Here is an 18,565-nt window from a genome sequence, read left to right as displayed (position 1 = left end):
TTTTATTAATCTCAACTCATATATTGGATTCCCACCCCTCAAGACGTAGACGAGGCAAGGCGAGTTTCTAATGTTGTTTCTGGAGTACATGATTTTGCCAATTTTTACACGTGTGTTCACGTCGATTTAGGTTTTAAGGTGAAGTAGATGGTATTACATCCAACGCGAACGAAAAGCCGCACATGTCTTGTTCATCAGCCTTAGACAAACGTTCTTGCTAACAGGCTCACCATGGGAAACAACTGATGTTGTCAACTTGTCATATTCGTTCTTACGTTATGAGCATGTCCATGTTTTATCGTGCTTTTTCTGTAGTTCCTGATATCATCATTTGTACAATTTACATCGCCCGTCCCATGTTTAAACAGCAAACAAATTCGGGAAAAAAAAACGGCAACCAGATAACACGCTGATGGATCCATCTGCGTAAACCAAAAACTATGACCGAATCTATGGGTTGCAAAAAACTATGGAAAACTAAAACGTTAATGTCCAAGAATATACCAAATGGAAATGAAATAAACATAGGCCTACTCGGCGAAACCATCCACAAAACTACTAAACCTTCAACATCAGAATATCATGCCACATTAGGCTATCCTATATCAGAACATGTGCTGATCAACAGCTACATTGCCTGAAACAAACCAGATCAATACGGTCAATCAGCTAAAACAAACAACTCACAGTCCCTCTCCAGCGATGGATGACACTGACAGTTTCACAGAAGACACGGTGGAGAATCACTCTCGACATGGCAGAATTCCTTGAGGAGACACTGCAGGGTGAGATGCATGGAACATGAAGAAAGTAGCAGCGATTTAATATAACGAAATAGAACTAAGTTGTGTGAGTCGGGCTATTTGAGATGAGATAATCCATCTTCTTGGCCAGCACATCCATATCGCCCACGTCAACCAGGTTGTCATTCTCATCGCTGAGTCCTTGGTTCAGCAGCTCCTCCCAAAAATTAGTGTTAGGCAACCCCTGGGCTCCGTTCTGCTGCACTTCATGGGCACCGAGATCAAAACCATGTGGCTCTGTTACACCATTAGCATCGATACCTGAGCCGTTGAGATCAGATGTCATCCCATCAACAAGGAGTTCCACTGAACCTCCCAGGTCAGGCGGGATTCCATCGACAAGGAGTTCAACTGAACCTTCCAGGTCAGATGGGATACCGGCAGAGAGGAGTTCCACTGACCCCTCAGCAAGATGTTCCACTGACTCATGGGGATCAAACAGAATAGGTGTCTCTTGCTCCAAGCTGCTACTGGCCATCATGTCATCAGCTTCAGGTCCCTGGTCGATGCGACGCCTCCTTTTCTTCGAGATGGCATCGTGAAGCTCCTTCCTCATCCTGTTCTGGGAAGCCAGTTGCTTTAAGAATTCAGGGTTCCGCAAGACACGTGCCAAGAAAGCCGTCATCTGCTGCTGCTTCTGCTCGGTCCCATGTAGCCTATCCTCCATGGCTTTCAGACGCGCCTTCGTGCTCTGCTGTTCCTGCCTAAGCTTCACCACTTCTGCCATCAACAGTTGCTTGTCCCTCTTCAGCCGGTCGATCTCCCCATCATATCCAAAGTGCCCAACCTCAAGGTATGATCCACGAGACTGCTGATTTGAAGCAGTATGAGCAGTAGGTTTTCGACGCCTAATGTTCTTCAGAAGGTGCCTCTGTCCCCGTAGAAAACCCTCGTTAGCGAATTCCCATCGGTCAGGATCCACTTTTCTGAAACCCTGGCAAGCCAACAAAACAAGACAGAGAGGAAAGGTTACTTCCAGGAGACATAATGTAAGCGTGCAGCAAGATGTTAATGCTTTCTCAGCATGAAAAACACAAAACATTACATTTCCAATTTGCTTCTTTCTAGATCAAGATGCAACAGGACCAGGGGACGGAACTTTCGCCAGGGTATCTTCTGGTTATTTCTCTATAATGTTTTTCAGTTAACTTTTCTCTTTTAAGGGAAAAAAAACTAAAAACAGTCATGTATTGTGCCACAAAGAAAAGAATGCCAACTAGAATCTTGAACTTAATTTAGAAGAGAACTATTATCCAGTACAAAAGTTCTGAAAAGGAGAGGGAGAATGCACATTTAATTAAGCACTGAAATGCTGAATGGAGAAAACAGGTAACCGCACAGCGCAACAGCTACATGAATTATGAAGTTAAGCATTTGACAGTGACATGTGATCTAAGAAGTCACCATGCACATGCTCTCGAAAAGATCCAAAGAATGGATACATGCTGGAAACATATCCAAGCTGCTATAAATTCAGGAAAGAAGAATCCTTAACATGAAGTACAAGAACATGTAGGACAATGCTGCACTTGATTGTCTCGAGAAAAATGATTGTGAGTAACAAAGCACTAGCAGGGTAGAGATAAATGAGTGTGAAACACACAGCATTAACATTTGGTCCCTGTAATATTTACTTTTTCTTACTGATAACATGAGCAATAGTACTCCCTCCATCCCACGAAAGTTGTCATAGATTTGTCAAAATTTGGATGTATCTAGACACTATCTAGTATGTAGATACATCCAAATTTAGTCAAATCTCAGACAAGCTCCATGAGACAGAGAGAGTACCTTCGGAAAGTGATTCACAAGAAACTGTAAAAATACAAATTTTACTTATATCTAACCGGACAGTCATTCAACTAGAGTTTGAGACTGCTTTTGGATTCCTTCCCATGCACTTTTCAACACAAAAAATATGTAATAGGACACATAACGATCCTGTTCACTTTCATGAGTTAGCAGCAAGCTCTGCTTGTAATAAAATCAATATACTTAAGTAGTACAACATATCCCAATCATAAAGAACAAGAGCTAATTTCCGCACTATTCAGCCAGAACTAGAGTAGAATAGTATACTGCAACAGTCAACCCCCAAAATATGCAAACAATTCCATGTTTTAGCTACTTGTCTTGACCAATTTGACAAAACAAAAAACTGAATGTCTATGTTAAACCAGTTTCCCAGGAAACAGTTCCACATCACTGCATTTGGTAGAAACAAATCGGCTAGATCCACATCTCCCTGTCGCATCCCGGACCAAGGTGCATTGCAAATTTGCAAGGGGAAATGGCAGGTGGGGTAAATGGCTTACATAGGTGTTGAGCTGCCTGACGAAGCTGGAGAAGTTGCCGTGCTTGAAGTGCCTGGGCAGGAGCACGGAGGCGAAGGCGTGGGGGTCCCAGACGACGAAGCTGTTGTTGCCGGCGCTCCAGGACACGACGGCGTCGGTGGCGCGGTCGTCGACCATGTCGTAGGTCTTGGTGAGGAACGGCGGCGGCCCGGCGTCGTGCAGCCCCTCCATGGGCTTGGGCAGCGCTTCCGCTTCCGCCGCCGGCGCATCCGCGGGTGAATCGCCTCCCGCGTGGCTCATCTCCTCCTTCACCAGACTCAGCATTGGGTCCATACCCCCCGCGCGCCCGGCGACGACCTCTCCCACAGTAAACCCTCCTCGCTGAACCTCCGGCGCCGGCAGCCCGGAAATGGCCGCAGCAGCTAACCAAGTCAAAGAAAGAGGATGTCTTGGTAGGCGGGGAAGGCGCAGGAAGGGTTGGCGGTGGCGCGGCGAGGAGGTAGGTGGAGTGGAGTGGGCACGGGGAGAGGACAGGATAAGGCGGGGCGAGCTGTGCTGCTAAGAACGCATCGCCATCATGCCCGCAAGTGCACGAAGAGAACAGCTGAAAGATTGCCGGGGACCAGACGGGGACGCGAGCTTTAATTCGGCAGGTGGAGCGAATCAGGGCTGGGGACGAGGCCTCGGCGGGGAAGATCCTGGTGGAGGTCGCGGCGGCCCGGGATGGAGTCGATCTCTCCTGGCGGCGGCTGGCTGGCAGGAGCGGCGGCGAGGAGCGTGGGGGTGAAGGGCGTGGCTGTGTTGGGAATGGAAGGTTCTGGAAGGTGAGGAAGGGTTTGTGGGAGGAGGAGGCGGATGAGCGGCGACGGAGGGGCACGTGTCGGGACCTGGGCTCGACGTGGGCCTTCTTTGTATGGGCCTGTGCGACAAGTGTCGGTGTCTCTGCCTCCGCACTCCTGGAAGTAGGTGGCAACACCGCCTACAGAGAAAACAATCACGACCGCTCTCCGGGTCCAAACGAAAAGAGCTACCGCGAGGACTGAGGGCATCTCCGACGCATTTCGGACACTCAAAAGTGGTCATGAGCGTCCGTTTGCGTCGCCTCGCGGACACTAAAATGATCGCGAGGGGCGAAATGTCCGTTTGCGTCGGGGACTACCTCCAACGGTCCGACGTATTTTGGACATGCAACTTTTTTTTGTGCTACTTCTTTTGAATGATCAAGTTTTAAACGCGAAAAGATGTACTCATGATGTCATGTTGGTCCAATAGAATAGATTATAGCCTAAACAATTAACCGGATACGTCAATCGACTAGATTCAAACATATTTAACATACAAATAAGAAGAAATTTAAAAACATATAAACTAAAACTATTTTTTGGCCTTCTTGTTCGAAGGCCTCTGCGTCGTCGTCGTCGTGGAAACTCCTCCACCTCTTGCTTGTCACCTCGTCGTCGGAGCCCGGAGGACGACGCGCCCGTCGAGGACTTGAAGCTCGGAAGAAATGGCGTCTTCGTCGTCGTCGTCGGTGAACGGACGACGACGCGCCGCCCGCGCCAGCGCCCTGGACTTCTTCCTTGCCGCCGCCTTGTCGTCTGCCGCCTCCTGCGCCTCCAATCGAGCGAACTTGTTGTCGGAATCCTCCTCCTCCTCCTCCTCCTCCTCCTCCTGGCCCTCCTCCTCGTCGTCGGCGTCGCTGGCAGCGCCGCCTCCGTCCTCCTCCTGGCCTTCGCTGCCATTGCCGCCTCCCTCCTCCTCGTCCTCACTCGGTGTGGAGGTAGGGTAGGCCGGGCGTGGAGCCGGATCGCTTGGCGTCGCCGGCGATTCCCACCAATGCAGGAATCCGGGCGACTTGACCTCGCTCTCCGAGTCGGACGGCAGCGTGTAGTCGCTCATGACGTGCCGGTGTTGGAGAAGAAGAAGAAGAAGAAGAAGAAGAAGAAGAAGAAGAAGAAGAAGAGGAAGAAGGAGGCGGTTGAACTTGAATTACCGTAGACGCGGGGGTTATAATGTGCGCGGATTAACAGCGGCGCATAAAACGAAGAGACCGGTGGTTGCTTTTCCGCGGCGGTTCGGCGCTCCATTGTGACGGTTGGTCGCCGTGGTTGTCACACCGGCGCGCGTTGTGAATTCGAGGCCGATCGAACCTATGTCACTGCCATGATGGCCCGTGGGGACGCGAGCGGACGCGCCGTGCGACCGCCGAGCGTCCGCGGGTCACTTTGCGTCGCCCCGCTGGAGCAGGCCCCAGACGCATTTCCGGTCACGGCGGACACAAACGGTCGTTCAGCGTCCGTTTGCGTCGCGCCGCTGGAGATGCCCTGATGGAAGAGAGAGCCGCTGACGTGTGGGTCCAGATCGACAGGTGCCATGTGTTCGCCAGCGTAGCAATGTCTAGTGACGGTGGCAGGCACGTCATCAAACAAAGCAAGAACGGTCGATGGAATAGGGCGGTGTCTAATTTTTTTAGTGATTAGATTAGAAAATGGGTAAAACCTCAGCCGATACAAATGATCTGCCCCAATGCTCTGTCCCTTTTAAAGGTAACATGTCGCCTTTCGTTCTGGCCACCCTAGCTAGCGCCAGTACCACTGCCCACGTGTAAATCCATCCAGCACGAGCGCCATGAGCAAGGCGAAGCACGACCACAAAGCCGGCTCATCTCGTGGCGGTAAGAACGCACGGGAGCACCAGTATGTCCAAGTGGACTACGCGCGGCAGTTGTTCGACGAGAACCAGCTGACGGCTTGGCGGGATGTTGTAAGAGTATATTGTCCCTATGTGTGGTTTTGGTAATTAGTGACAACCTCTATGGACTAATGTTTTCATTAAGTTTATATGAAGGAATATTCCATAGGTACTACTTGTAGTCTATGTGTTGGATTCAAGTATGGATGCCATGAAGATAAAGATATACCTTGTGTATTGGCATCAAGATCATCGATTTGAAGATATATATGTGATATGATCAAGAAGAAGAAATGAAGATGGAGTTCTTATGTGGAACTCAATATTAACCATGCTCTAGCTTATGTGATAAGCAATGAATGATCAAGATCTTGAGTGCTTGTTTCCAAGTTAAGAATTCAAGTTATGGCTCTAAGTCGGTGTCATGATAGTCTCATAAGTTGAGCTATGGTTGACTAAGATTTAGAGCATGCAACAAATGAACACTACTAGGAAAATGCTTATAGCCGCACTCCTTACCGCCGGCGAGTACGGTTTGAGGTGGCCGGCGGTAAGTTACCGCCGGCAAGCTGGTTTGGGGTCGCCGGGGATAGACCCATTACCGCCGGCGAGTTGAAAGTGAAACCGCCAGGGGTAAGTTGGCCCGGGATCACCCAGATGAACCTCCCATTACCGCCGGCGATTTGGCCCAAAAACGCCGGGAGTAACTTTAATACCACTGGCGAAAATGAATTATGTTCGTCTGGGGTAAACTGGACTGATGTGAACTAGTTGGACCGTAATTTACCGCCGGCTTTTCCAGCTTAAACTCGCCGGGGGTATTTCGGCCTATGCCACCTCTTCCACCTCCACCTACCAGTCTACCACCCACGACCCAACCCCCACCGCACCCACACATCACACACCCACCGGCTCTCTCTCTCCCAAATCCTCTCATCGACGCGCTCCCCGACAAGCTCCGCGGGGAGGCGCTCGACCTGCAGCACGGAGCCGCCTTCCTCCCGCGCGTCCGCATCGTCTCCGGAACCGACGCCACCGTCACCAAGAACTCCGACCTCGTCGTCATCACGGCCGGGGCCAGGCAGATCCCGGGCATCTGCTACCGCCGCTACGCCGCTCAGCGACCTTGCCGTGGGGCGCCATGGCCTCCGAAAATTCGCCCCCTCCACATCGATGCTCCATGGCGCGGGCGCCGGGATCCATCACTCGATTTGTCATCTTCGCTCCTCTTCTCCACCGCTCGAGCCCGACGAGATCCGTGGAGAGCAGCCGGCGGCCGGCGAAGATCCTTGGTGATCCGCACGGGTACGGCGAGGTTCTTGGTGTTCCACGCGGCCAGCGAGGTTTGTGGGGAGCCGCAGATGTCTGACCACGTCCACATGGAGACGCAGGGCGGCCGCAAGTTTCGCAGAAGAGGCGAAGGTACATTGATCTTGTTTTTCTGATCTATACTTGCCTCTGATGGTGAAATCCCAGCAGGTTTGTTGATTTTTGTGTGTAAATATTGTATTCTGGGAACTTGTGATTGACAGTAGTGAGTGTAGATATAAATACAATCAAGGCAAACGTAACAAAAACTAGTTCTTGCGTATGGTTCTGAATTTGGACTGTGACCAGAACCGATATTGCACAAGTATTGGTCAATCTTTAAATGCTATGTTGTGACATTGTAAACCAATTTAGTACAGTCTCATTGTCGGTCTTTATCCAGGCACTCGGTGATTTGGAGCAGGACCCGGTGGCCAGCATCTATGTGGAGAAGCTGATGTCTGGTGTTGTCCGTGTGGAGCTGCATGCTGGAAGCGAGGTTCTCAAGTCATGGCCTTCGTTCAAGCAGAAGCGCAAGAAGGTATATCCCTCTTGCTTAAATTCAATCTTGTCACTTGCACGTTCAGAGTTTGATGCAGGTTGTCATGAAGCACAAATTCAAAACAATAGGAAGAAACTCTGAGTCTGTCGTCTCTTGCTGTTTGTTTCTCCTGATGATTCTGCTTGTTAGTTGCACTGAAATTCGCTAGCGCAAGACACGATTGTTCAATTATCCACAAATTAATTGCTGTTGTTCCCAAAAATGGGCGCATGCTTTTTCAGTTTTTGTTATATCTGACAGAGCCAAGTTGCAGGATAACTTTGTTTGAGTTGCATAGTCTGGCTAGGGATAGATATATATCTGCTTTAACTTAGTTTGCTTTAATCTAGTGCATCTTGTGTAAAGTTATGATCGTGTCTGTCTGTGAATGAACTGAGAACTTCAAAGCTCATCTCCTTGTTTGTGTTTTGTTCTTACGTTTTAGCAAGATAGGATGGAAATGAGATGGCTGCTAATTATGTTAATTGTGAACTAACAGATTTAGTAAATATGACTTTGGTTCATTATCGGTTAATGCTGAATTTACATAATTTACTGAACACACAAAAGGAGAATTGGCTTGAGATATGCATATGTTTACAGAGTTTGGGGATTTGGCACCCGTTTGCTAACATAGCAATAGAGTGATATGGAAGCTAATTCCAAAATAACCCCTAGATAATTCAGTCAACAGCATTGCATAATTATATTTTGGTCATCCGCAGCTCATTCCCGAGGAGGGTGGAGGCACGAGGATGAGGGAGGACTGGCATCTTGGCAATAATTGATTTCTCAATGTTATCCTGCAGGTATGTCTTACTTTCCAATGAATTTATATTCGGGTGTGCTTCATGTATGTGTATCATCATTTGGTTTGAGTTCATACTAAATCAGAGAATGTTTCCTTGACTACCACTTGTTGTATATGATTCTTGCGGATTCATGGAGATCATCTAATGGATATGCTCATAGCTCTGGAATATGTACATCATCTATCTCATCCAGGTAATGAGTTAAATGTCAAATGTCTCCGGTGGAGGAAAGAGGAGGCGCGGTGCAGCAGCCATGGCGGCGCAGCTGGCCGGCTCGTCGATGCTATGTGCGTTGATTCGACAGCACACGCGACTCCGTCGATCCCACCAGTCTGCGTCGTGCGCGTGGATAGGGAGCGCGGTGCGTACGGTACTGTAGGCAGCCGCGCGGGCGCTGGCGACCAGCAGGTCGAGCTTCTTGTCCCGGAGACGCCGCCGTCCAGGGCCTTGTCGGCGTTGGCTCTAAATTTGTTAAGTGTTGTGTTTTTTTACATGGACCTTTTTGTTGCTACCGCTATTCTGAAATATAAGCAGTTTTTAAATAGAGTGTGAATTTTTTATTCTATATCTGAAGGTTTTGTGATTTCTCAGGCTTTTTTTTTAAATCCTAAAATACTTACCGCTGGCGCATTGGGCTATTTGCCGGCGGTAACTTAATACCCCCGGCGGATCGGAAAGCGCCAGCGGTAAATAATACCCCCGGCGAGTTGGCTGAGGCGCCGGCGGTAATCTGGGTTACCCCTGGCGGTTTGCAATGCGCCGGCGGTAAGGCATTACCACCGGCGAGGTGATCGCCGGCGAATAGAAACGTGCCGGCGGTAGCAAATTCGGTGCGCCGGCGGTAAGCACATTCCTAGTAGTGGAAGAATTCTTTATACACCTCAAGATAGTATGATAGAGCATGAGAAGATACAAGGTTGACCAATATAAAGAGTGAAGAATAGATTCAAGTTTGGTCAACACATGAAGCATGAAGAATGTGCCACGTGGAGTCACGTGGTATGGTAAGACTTGTTAATTATGCTTCATGAACTAACCCATCGTATATGTGCCCTTGTGTTGTCTATGTGGGTTAGGTATCTTTCCATGGGCATGCATCAAAAGTGAGATCTCATATAGCCCATGAGAGGATGACGGTAAGTGGTGATCGTCATCAAGGTTGAGTTGGGCAAGTTCAAGTTGAGCATCTCGGAAGGATCATATGCTTGAAGCTTGCCGTCCATTTGATGATAATAGACATGTGAAGAAGTACATCAATGGAGCTTTCCCATCATAGTGTATGGGGGAGCATTTGTGAGTGTTCACGAAGTAACGATGATCAAGTAAGCCATTCCGGCTTGAGTGGAGTTTGAAGAGCTATCATCAAGATTAAGCGGGATGCGCAAGGCAAAGGTATGACCTTGCTAGGTTTTCCTTTTACCGGTCTCAAGGTGGTTGTTGGGAGACCGGATTATAGAATAGATAGCCGCACTATCAAGAGGGGCTTTCGGTTGGGTAACTTGATCGCATCGTCTTATGGAGCTCAATCCTTTGCATACTTTGCATATCCCTATTTCTTCTTGGTGTTTCTCTGTGATAGGTTCTTGAGCTTTTTGCTAGCTTTACAACAAGCCCAAGTTCATCGAAAACGGAATCCGCATGCATCTTCTATTGCGTTTTTGAGTTTGGACGTCTTCACCGTTTCTTGACGGTGGGAGACTCCCTCTCTAAAAACATCTAAAAATATCCTGTGAGGAGTCTCCATATTTTCATTTTTTGTTGGGGTTCTATTTGCCGTTATCTTTCCAACAAAATCGGTTTCATGTCAATCAGAGTCCGGACACAAAAGTTATCACAGTTTTTGTATAACATGTTTTCCTGCTGGACCGGTTTCTCGCCCGGCGTGACCGGCCGTCCCACCGGATGGCCCGGTTCAAACCGGCCCTGGACTGGTGCCAACCGAACACTATCCAGTAAGTTTTCCAGCTTCACCCGGTGCTGGTCCGACATGTGGTCCGGTTTGGACCGGCCGGGTCCGGCCCCTCGTCCGGTCTGACCGGGCGGTAGATCGGCCTCCCCGACGCAGGTTCTGTAAGTCCTAAAACTCGCCCCGCGCACGATCCGGTGCCGACCGGATGGTCCAGCCTACGGCCCAGTCTGACCGGCCCCTGGACCGGACGGCCCGGTCCCAGGCCCGGTTGACCGGCCTCCTCGACAGTTGACTCAGCCCAACTTTTCCCCAACGGTTATATTTGCTCTTGGGCTATAAATAGCACTTCTTCCACCTTGGGCTGGATAAGTTCTTCCACTCTCTCTCTCCTCCATTGTTGACTTTGAAGAACTTGCCCTCTCTCTTGATTCCTCCCATGATTCTTGCTCATTCTTGAGGGATCTAAGAGAGGAAATCTAGATCTACAATCCCCACCAATCCATCTCTCCTCTAAGTGAGGGGAACCCTTTGGATCTAGATCTTGGAGTCATTTGTTGATTTCCTCTTTGTTCTTCCTCTCTAATCTCATCCTAGCATTTGTTGCTTTGGTGGGATTTGAGTGTGAAGGATTTGAACACCTCTAGTGTTCTTGCTTTGCATCATTGCATAGTGTTGAGCTCTCCACCACGATTAGTTCGAGTGAGAGACCGTGAGCTTTTTACTCTTGGATGGAGACCTCCTAGTTAGCTTGGAGGTTGGTGCTCCGGTGATCTCTTCAAGGAAGATTGTGAAGAGGCCCGGGCTTCTCTTTCGTGGAGCTTGTGAAGTGGTTGTGGAGCTTGTCATCTCCGGAGTGGAGGAAAAACTAACCATAAGGAAAGGGCCATTATCCTTCGTGGGTTTGGCCCGGAGAATAGGGTGAGCCTTCGTGACGTTGGGGAATCCTTCATGGGACCTCCACTCTCCCAAACGTGACGTACCTTCTTGCAAAGGAAGGGAACACGGGAATACATCCTCGTCTCCGCGTGCCTCGGTTATTTCTATACCCGAGCTTTCTTTCCTTGTGATAGCCATCGTGCTTGAAGTACATATATCTTGCTATCACTTATGCTACATATATCTTGTGTTATCTTGCTTAGCTCTAGTTGTTGTTATTGCACTTAGTTGAGCCTAGCATATTTAGGGGTTGTACTTGTAAACTAAACGTTAGTTTAATTCCGCATTCTTACAAGCCAAATCCGTAAGAGTTTTTTAAATCGCCTATTCACCCTCCCCCCTCTAGGCGACATCTCGTTCTTTCAGATGTGAGCCTTCCGGGGGATGGTATCTCAACTCCGAAATGTGTTGGTGCCACGAGAGGGACGAGAGCGCCGCGACGAGATCCACCTCTGCATCATCTTGTCATCGGATCTGCTCGACGACCCCGCCTACACCCTCAACTCCTACAATTGGATCACATTCGGAGCCCGGGGGTTTGACCCGTGCTACCTCGCGGGTTACCTCGGCGACGTGGACTTCTTCAACCGGGAGCATGGCGTCGGCCTCGACGACAACAAGGAAGGCGAAGGTTAATCCCACGACGACGCGGAGGACGAAGGCCACGATGGCGCACTCTTCGACAATGCACATGCTCCAGGCGGCGGCATCAACGAGGGGGTCTAGCTAGCGGAGCTCACGGAGGAGGAGGCCATTGAAATGGCCATTGCCTAGAGCGAGCTCAACCAGCTCACCCAGTGGAACGGCCTAGCCGTCCAACTACGGGAATCCGCACTGGCTTAAGGGAGGCCGGTGACTCCATCGCTCACGCCTAGGCGTACCTAGGCGCGCGCACCGCCGCCTCCTCTCGCGTTCGCAGCCACCACTTTCTCCCCCACCAACACCACCGCCACCGGCGCCACAACGGCTATGTACTGGTCGTGTCGTGGGCACCTCCGGTCTTTGTCGACCTCGACGGTGACGAGGAGTAGGCGGCCATGGCGGGTGCCCTAGTTTGCTAGGGTTAAATTTCTAGTCTTTTATTTAATTTTCTGCACTATGTAAATTATTTATTTTCAATAAAAACTGTTACTATAAAAGCGTCGGGTCGTTAGGGCATATCTCGATCCAAACAGGCACACCCTAAAAACTGGCAATTTCAGTGCCGCAGGCTGATAGAAACAGATTTTTCGTGTTCGAAATGGGTCATGCATCTGGATATGCTCTTAGCTGCCTCGTAAACTCTCCCATATACTTAAGCAATTAACAGGTTTTCCATAAAACCCTTTGCTTTGTTCTCTTTTTACAGCAGTCGAAACAAGCCCTGCTTGTTGTTATCGAGCCGCATGCTTTGAACCAACAAACAAGCCCCTGCTTGTTTAACAATGTCACCAAGCTTAGACGAGACACGTTTCAGAGAAAGGGTATCAAACAATAGGTCGATGTCGCACTCAAGGTCAAAAGGATTTAGATTTCTTTTGACATCAGGGAAGATCACATTTTTAAGATTACATGTTCTGAAACAACTATTTCAAGACGTGGTTTGATAAGCAATCATGGATACAACGACGTGTTACTTTACTCTGCAAGTCTCCCCTTCAAAGAGAGAAGGGAAAAAAGGTGCGGATGGCAGCTTATTATTCAGTAATTTTAGGTGGGTTATATATACAGTGCAAAAGGAAAAGACTCTGACATTATGGTTAGCATAGCAGCTGCAAATTGAAGGCTCAATCAACAGCAAACTGTTCAGATGGAAGAACAGAACATTCCTAAAATCTAAATCATTGACATCAAATATATAAGGATAATCTCACCAAACACTAGAACTTGGAAAGTTACATTTTGCACCAAAAGAATCTTCTCCAGCAGAGTTCAATGATTAGGCATTACTTTTACAAAGGCCACATGCATCAATGGCTAAGCCTGGTCGATGCTGCCTTTCAAAAGAAGTAGTTTTCTCCAATACAGCGGTTAACTAGCAGACGAAGAAACTTGAATGAAGTCAAGGATGTCAAGAGGATCACCTATGTGGAATAACAATGGTGGCATAGAATACACAATTTAGCACGACCTTTTGTCAGGGCTCTTGGCTGTTCACACGTTTCTGAAGTTCCAGCATTTCTTGGTGATTTGGGTCCAAACAGAGGGCGGCTCGACAATCACGAAGAGCGCTAGGGACATCCCCAATGTGCTCATGGAACGCCGCCCGAAGATGCAATAGGTTGAGGTCCGCTTTGAAGGAAATCGCCCTTGTGAGCTCTGCTATTGCCTCTTCCTCCTTGTGGCTATCCATTAGTACTGTGAACCAAAACCATCCAAATAGTTAGTTACATTATCTTCAAAACAAAAGGAGGGCAAGAGAATTACACTGCTAAATCTGCTATTCATTTTGAAGATAAGAAACACTATCAACCCCCTTGGCCTGGGAACTAATATTTTGAGACTGATGACCAAGACAACCCACTTGGAATGTTCTATAAGATAAGCAACACCTTAGGGTAAAGAAACCAGTGGGTGTGGAAGCAGTACAAATATGGCTATGAACATCAGTTAAAACAAATTATGTTAGGATAACATTTGCAGTGTGTACAATACATTCCAAAAAAAAGAGACAAGCTATTAGTATTGTAAGTTTGAAGATGCAGTTCAAACTACAGGACACACGCGTGTTACCAGGGCAAACAGTTAAATTAAATAAACTACATGTAATATTTTTATTTCAAAGAAAAATATGATAATTTCCCAGTGTGCATATCATTTCCTATCCTTCAACAGAAGATAAACTACTGAAGTGATCACAAATTATACATTAAAGCACGGCCAAATTCGAAAACAGCAGAAATTTCATATGACAAAGATAACAGCTATAGAAAATGTTACTCCATCCAACATAGTTTTGAATCTAAAATATAAGTTACTGGTATCAATGCAGAAACCAAAGAAGACGCTAAATAAAGTAGCCTAGTAATATTCATTACTGTTCGAAAATACTGGATAATCTGAATTTTAGTTTAGTCTAACCTGCAGCTCGATATCTATATGGGTAAACACGTAATGGATCCAATTGGGTCACTTTTTCCAAATCTGACATAGTCTGTTCTCGTTCACAATACTCTGAGCGCTTCTCATAAGCTGAAGCATTGTTTTTAGCTTTCTCTATCAACTTTGTCATTTCATCATATGCAGCATCCCTGTTATTCTGGAGAAAATGAACACGAGCAAGACCTTGATGGGCCCTGGTGTGTCGGATTTTCAACGCACTTGTATAGCAATCAGCTGCTGAATCTAACTTCCCACAATCAACATAGACGCCACCAAGGTTGTTCAAAGCCTGCAGTACATTTAATGGATATATGAAAAGAAAGTGTTAAGGGCCCTGCTTAATTATGACAACTTAATGGATATATGAAAAGAAAGCACAGATACGACTACACTTTGGATGTTTTGTACTACAGAAAATCATCCTACATCATCGGGATGCTCTGTCTTAACTTGCTAGGTCAATATCAGTCAAAAGCACTAACTTAAATTTTGGTAATTAAGTTTAGCAACATTTCTCATGTAATTCAAATTCTCAAAGTTTTTTCAAAACAAAAAATCTAGCAACTGCTCATGCAGATGCATAAAATAGCATCTGCATGTACAACATGGCAATAATAATGTTCGTACAAAGGATTAAAGTTCTGTGTATTGAACTTCCAGGTATAGTTGAGTCTTGCCATGAGGAAGTGATTTATGATTCTATAATTTTTTTTACTCCTCCACTCTCGTTTGTCCAACACGTCTAATACAGCAGCAAGAATCATGACGTTTGCATATTTCAAACCCACATCAAATGTGATTTGCATGTTCCCTCCATTTTACCAAGCCTGGGTCATGTGGATGCTAAGCTAATTGTGTCAAAACTGCAGATTCAACCAATGAACAGAAGTGAAATTTATAAAGATTCTAGGGTAATTTGTGATACTGTACAAAAGCACAAACCTGACCCTTCCGAAGTCGGTCCGAGGGGCACTTTAATGCATCTTCAAGAAGTGATATAACATTTGCAGAATAAGAAGGATCAACCCCTGAGTCAGCCAGAACATAGGCTTTCAGAAAGAAAGCCTCAAATGACCTTTGAATAGATATAGATTCCTCTGCTTTTTGCAGGGCCTCCTCACAGTGTCCCGTGTCATACAGAAGCCATCCTTCATATACCAGCCGTTCATGCTCAGTTGCAGCATGTAGCCTAGCCAATTGCAGACTTCGCATTGCTGCCTCAGGACAGTTCAACCTGGAAGCCCAAATGTTAAGCAGCACTTTTAGTTAAATTGAAGATCAAATTTGCCATAAGGGAATCCTCTGGGAGATGTGCTAGTAGAAGTTACCTAAGGAGCAGCAAAGATTGCCGAAAGTGTAAAACACCTTTTGCTGCATCTGACTCAAGCATCTTGTAGATCACTGAAAGCGAGCCAATATCATCCACTGATGACCAGCGTTCATAAAGTTGGAGCCAGCATTCAGCTGTATTCCACTGCTCAACATGTGCCCCGAGAAGAGTGCCTATCTTGGAAGCCGCTACACGTCCTTCCAACATCCGGTACTCACAAGATAAAGTAAGAATTGCATGGATATCACAAAGTGCAGATTTGTAGTCCTCAAGAGCTAAATATAGACAAATTCGAAGCTCCAGGCACTCCAACGCTAACTTGAAACCTAAGAGTCGATTTATTTCATCCAAGGCAAGTCTAGGTTCCTTCTTTCTCATCAAGGATGTGGCCCGATACATGTAAGGGTATGTAAGAGTAGGGTCCAGCTCCGTTGCCTTGTCAAGGTCTGCCAACTTTCTATCACCTTCTGAATACAATGATCTCTCAAGATGCATCCATCCTAGTGGTACACTTGACGATATTACTGAGCTGAGCTTCTCGTAAGCCAAAACCTTTTTGCCCTTTATAGCAGAGATTCTAGCAAGACCAGCCATGGAATACACATGACCAGCAGAGAAGGCAACCTCAAATAGGTGTTCAGCTTCATCGTACTCCTTTCTCAGAAGTCTAATGCACCCAAGCTGATGAAAAGCAATTTGCTTCTGTGAAGGAGTTACTGCCAATTGAACTAGCTTCTCTGACAAGAGCACAGTTGTCTCTGTCCTCGGATCCATGTTCATTGTGACTTCACTAAGCAAGCAGTACAGTAAAAAGGAGGCATGTCCAGCCATGATAAGTTGTTGCTGTTCAGTTGCACTCAGGAAGAGATTAAGAACAAGCTCATCGGTTAGACAATCTGGTAAATCCTGTAAAAGCATTTGTAAACAGGAAGCGGCAAGAACCGGTGCGTTTTCTTCAAATGACAATGCCATGAGCTCGACTGCATCATGCCTTGATGAAACAAATGAAGCCAGTTTCCTGTCACATGCGTCTTTTAGCTTGTCACAACAAAATGTACTTGCAAACACCAGCATCTCCAGCAAGATTTCCAAAGGTAAATCTCCTAACCTATGTGTACAACTGAACTCTGAAACAGCCCTCATGGCCTCCAACGAAATACCATTCTCTGACAAATCAACAAGCTCAAGCTGCGACTCAGTGAACGGTCCATTAAGCATTGAGCAAAACGGGATGGATAGAGCGGCGATCTTACACCTGTCACATGTCACCCTCCCATCCCTTATTTGGAAAGTTACGATGGAGGAAATATGCGACGTCAAATCCATTTCTGAACCAACTATCTCAAAATTCCGCATGGGCATCTCGGAAGCAACATCAATCGGTCCAAACTCCCGGCAGCACTTCCTACACGACGCGAGGACGTCAGCTATGATCTCCTCCCCACGCTTCTCGTACTGCAGCCATGCCCCAAATATGACCTTCTCGTGAACAGTCCCGGCATGGCGCCACGCAGAACGCAGGCTCCTCTGGCGCAGTTTCGGCTCCCCAAGGCCCCGAAACACCTGGGACTGGATCAAATACAGCCCAGGCCTCTCAATCGCTGTGCATTGCTCGAGCTCCTCGTGGATCCTCGACAGCACCTCCACGTAATTCAAGGGTTTATACAGTGGTACTACAGGGGGCTCGGCAATCTTGATGAGTGACTCACTGCACATCGCCAACAATCGAGATTAATCAGGAAATGCAGTAGGTCGGTTGCAGCACATCAAAATGAGGCTGACTGGGAGGTAATGAAAATGCTTAGGATTTTGGAGTGGAGTGTACTTACATGGAGGAAGACGAGTAGGATGATTTGGGCAGCTTCCCCCGCTCCACCTGCAGCCACGACTGCGGGTTGAAGCCATGGATGTGCTGCTCGTCGCAGGGCGACTCCGACAGGATGCTGCTCCTCATAGAGCACAGGAAGGAGAACACCTCCCAAATCTCCACGCTCCCAGATTTCGCGCGAACCCCGGACACGAATCGCACGCCAATGGTACAAGAATAATAGCAGCAGCAACAGCCAGCTACGAATCAGCTACACCAATCCTACGCATTTGGGCAGGAGGTTTCTTTTTTGGAATTGGACCCCTCTCTCCGCTGAACCCAACCACCTACGGATCGAGAGCTGCCACAAATCCGAAGGTACGAGCGCAATGACCCGCGGAAATGGACCCTCCGGATCAAATCTTGGCGACCGTGACGCCGCCCGCTGGATCGAATTCGTCGGACCAAGAGGAAAGCTGAGCAGGAACAGGGCATTGGCAGGGAAGGAGCAGTGAGCGCGGGGTCTACAGGGCAGTGGCTGCGCCCGAGGTCGGATTTGGATCCTGCGAAAGCAGCCTTCGGGAGGATGGAGACTGGAGATGGGAAGAAGAGATCAAGAGCGCGGAGAAGAGAATTATTTTTTTCCTTGTCGTGGTGTGGAGAGGAATGGGGGAGTTAGCCTAGTACACAAAAATAAAGCCTACCACTAGTAGTACACTAGAGAAAAAGAATTGAAGGGTGTATTCTTTCCAAGGAAAAAAGAAATAAAAGTGGTGTGGAGTGCACATGAACCCATGCATGGGCTATGTGGTGATGATGAGTGCTGGTAGGGAAGAAGACAAGGCATATCCATGACTGTGTATGCAGGTTAAGGAGTTGTGAAGAAAAGCTAATGGAAGCTGAAAAACAAAGATTGTGAATGGGGCCGTGGAGCTTGTCACGTTAATGATGAAATGGGCACTTCAACAGACCGACGTTTCAATCAAGACAGTGTGCATCAAACAACCATTCAATCATTCAATGCAAAATGAGGGCCTTAAAACAAATGTGAGG

At 47.5% G+C, this 18,565-nt stretch overlaps 2 protein-coding genes and 1 long non-coding RNA gene across 3 annotated transcripts; 1 reads left to right on the top strand and 2 right to left on the bottom strand.

Moving 5' to 3' along the window:
- Positions 1 to 499: 499 nt before the first annotated feature.
- LOC124673866 (heat stress transcription factor A-2b-like) lies at positions 500 to 3,712 on the bottom strand. Its single transcript, XM_047209908.1, has 2 exons — positions 3,119 to 3,712; positions 500 to 1,737 (listed from the first exon to the last, which is right to left on the bottom strand). Exons 1-2 carry the CDS (start codon positions 3,428 to 3,430, stop codon positions 841 to 843), a joined length of 1,209 nt encoding a protein of 402 aa, XP_047065864.1. The 5' UTR covers positions 3,431 to 3,712; the 3' UTR covers positions 500 to 840.
- A 3,250-nt stretch (positions 3,713 to 6,962) lies between these two features.
- Positions 6,963 to 8,933, top strand: LOC124669358. The gene is made up of 4 exons (XR_006992157.1): positions 6,963 to 7,210; positions 7,500 to 7,637; positions 8,363 to 8,446; positions 8,643 to 8,933. It is a non-coding gene; the product is annotated as an uncharacterized LOC124669358 (long non-coding RNA).
- A 4,195-nt stretch (positions 8,934 to 13,128) lies between these two features.
- Positions 13,129 to 18,255, bottom strand: LOC124676011 (ETO1-like protein 1). The gene is made up of 5 exons (XM_047212092.1): positions 17,535 to 18,255; positions 15,704 to 17,413; positions 15,318 to 15,609; positions 14,355 to 14,664; positions 13,129 to 13,631 (listed from the first exon to the last, which is right to left on the bottom strand). Exons 1-5 carry the CDS (start codon positions 17,657 to 17,659, stop codon positions 13,411 to 13,413), a joined length of 2,658 nt encoding a protein of 885 aa, XP_047068048.1. The 5' UTR covers positions 17,660 to 18,255; the 3' UTR covers positions 13,129 to 13,410.
- Between the last annotated feature and the right edge of the window lie 310 nt (positions 18,256 to 18,565).

Source organism: Lolium rigidum, chromosome 7 (assembly GCF_022539505.1).
Source record: "Lolium rigidum isolate FL_2022 chromosome 7, APGP_CSIRO_Lrig_0.1, whole genome shotgun sequence".
Classification (NCBI taxonomy): Eukaryota; Viridiplantae; Streptophyta; class Magnoliopsida; order Poales; family Poaceae; genus Lolium; species Lolium rigidum.
The sequence above is the reverse complement of the archived record's forward strand: the minus strand, read 5'-3'. Positions and strand labels throughout refer to the sequence as shown.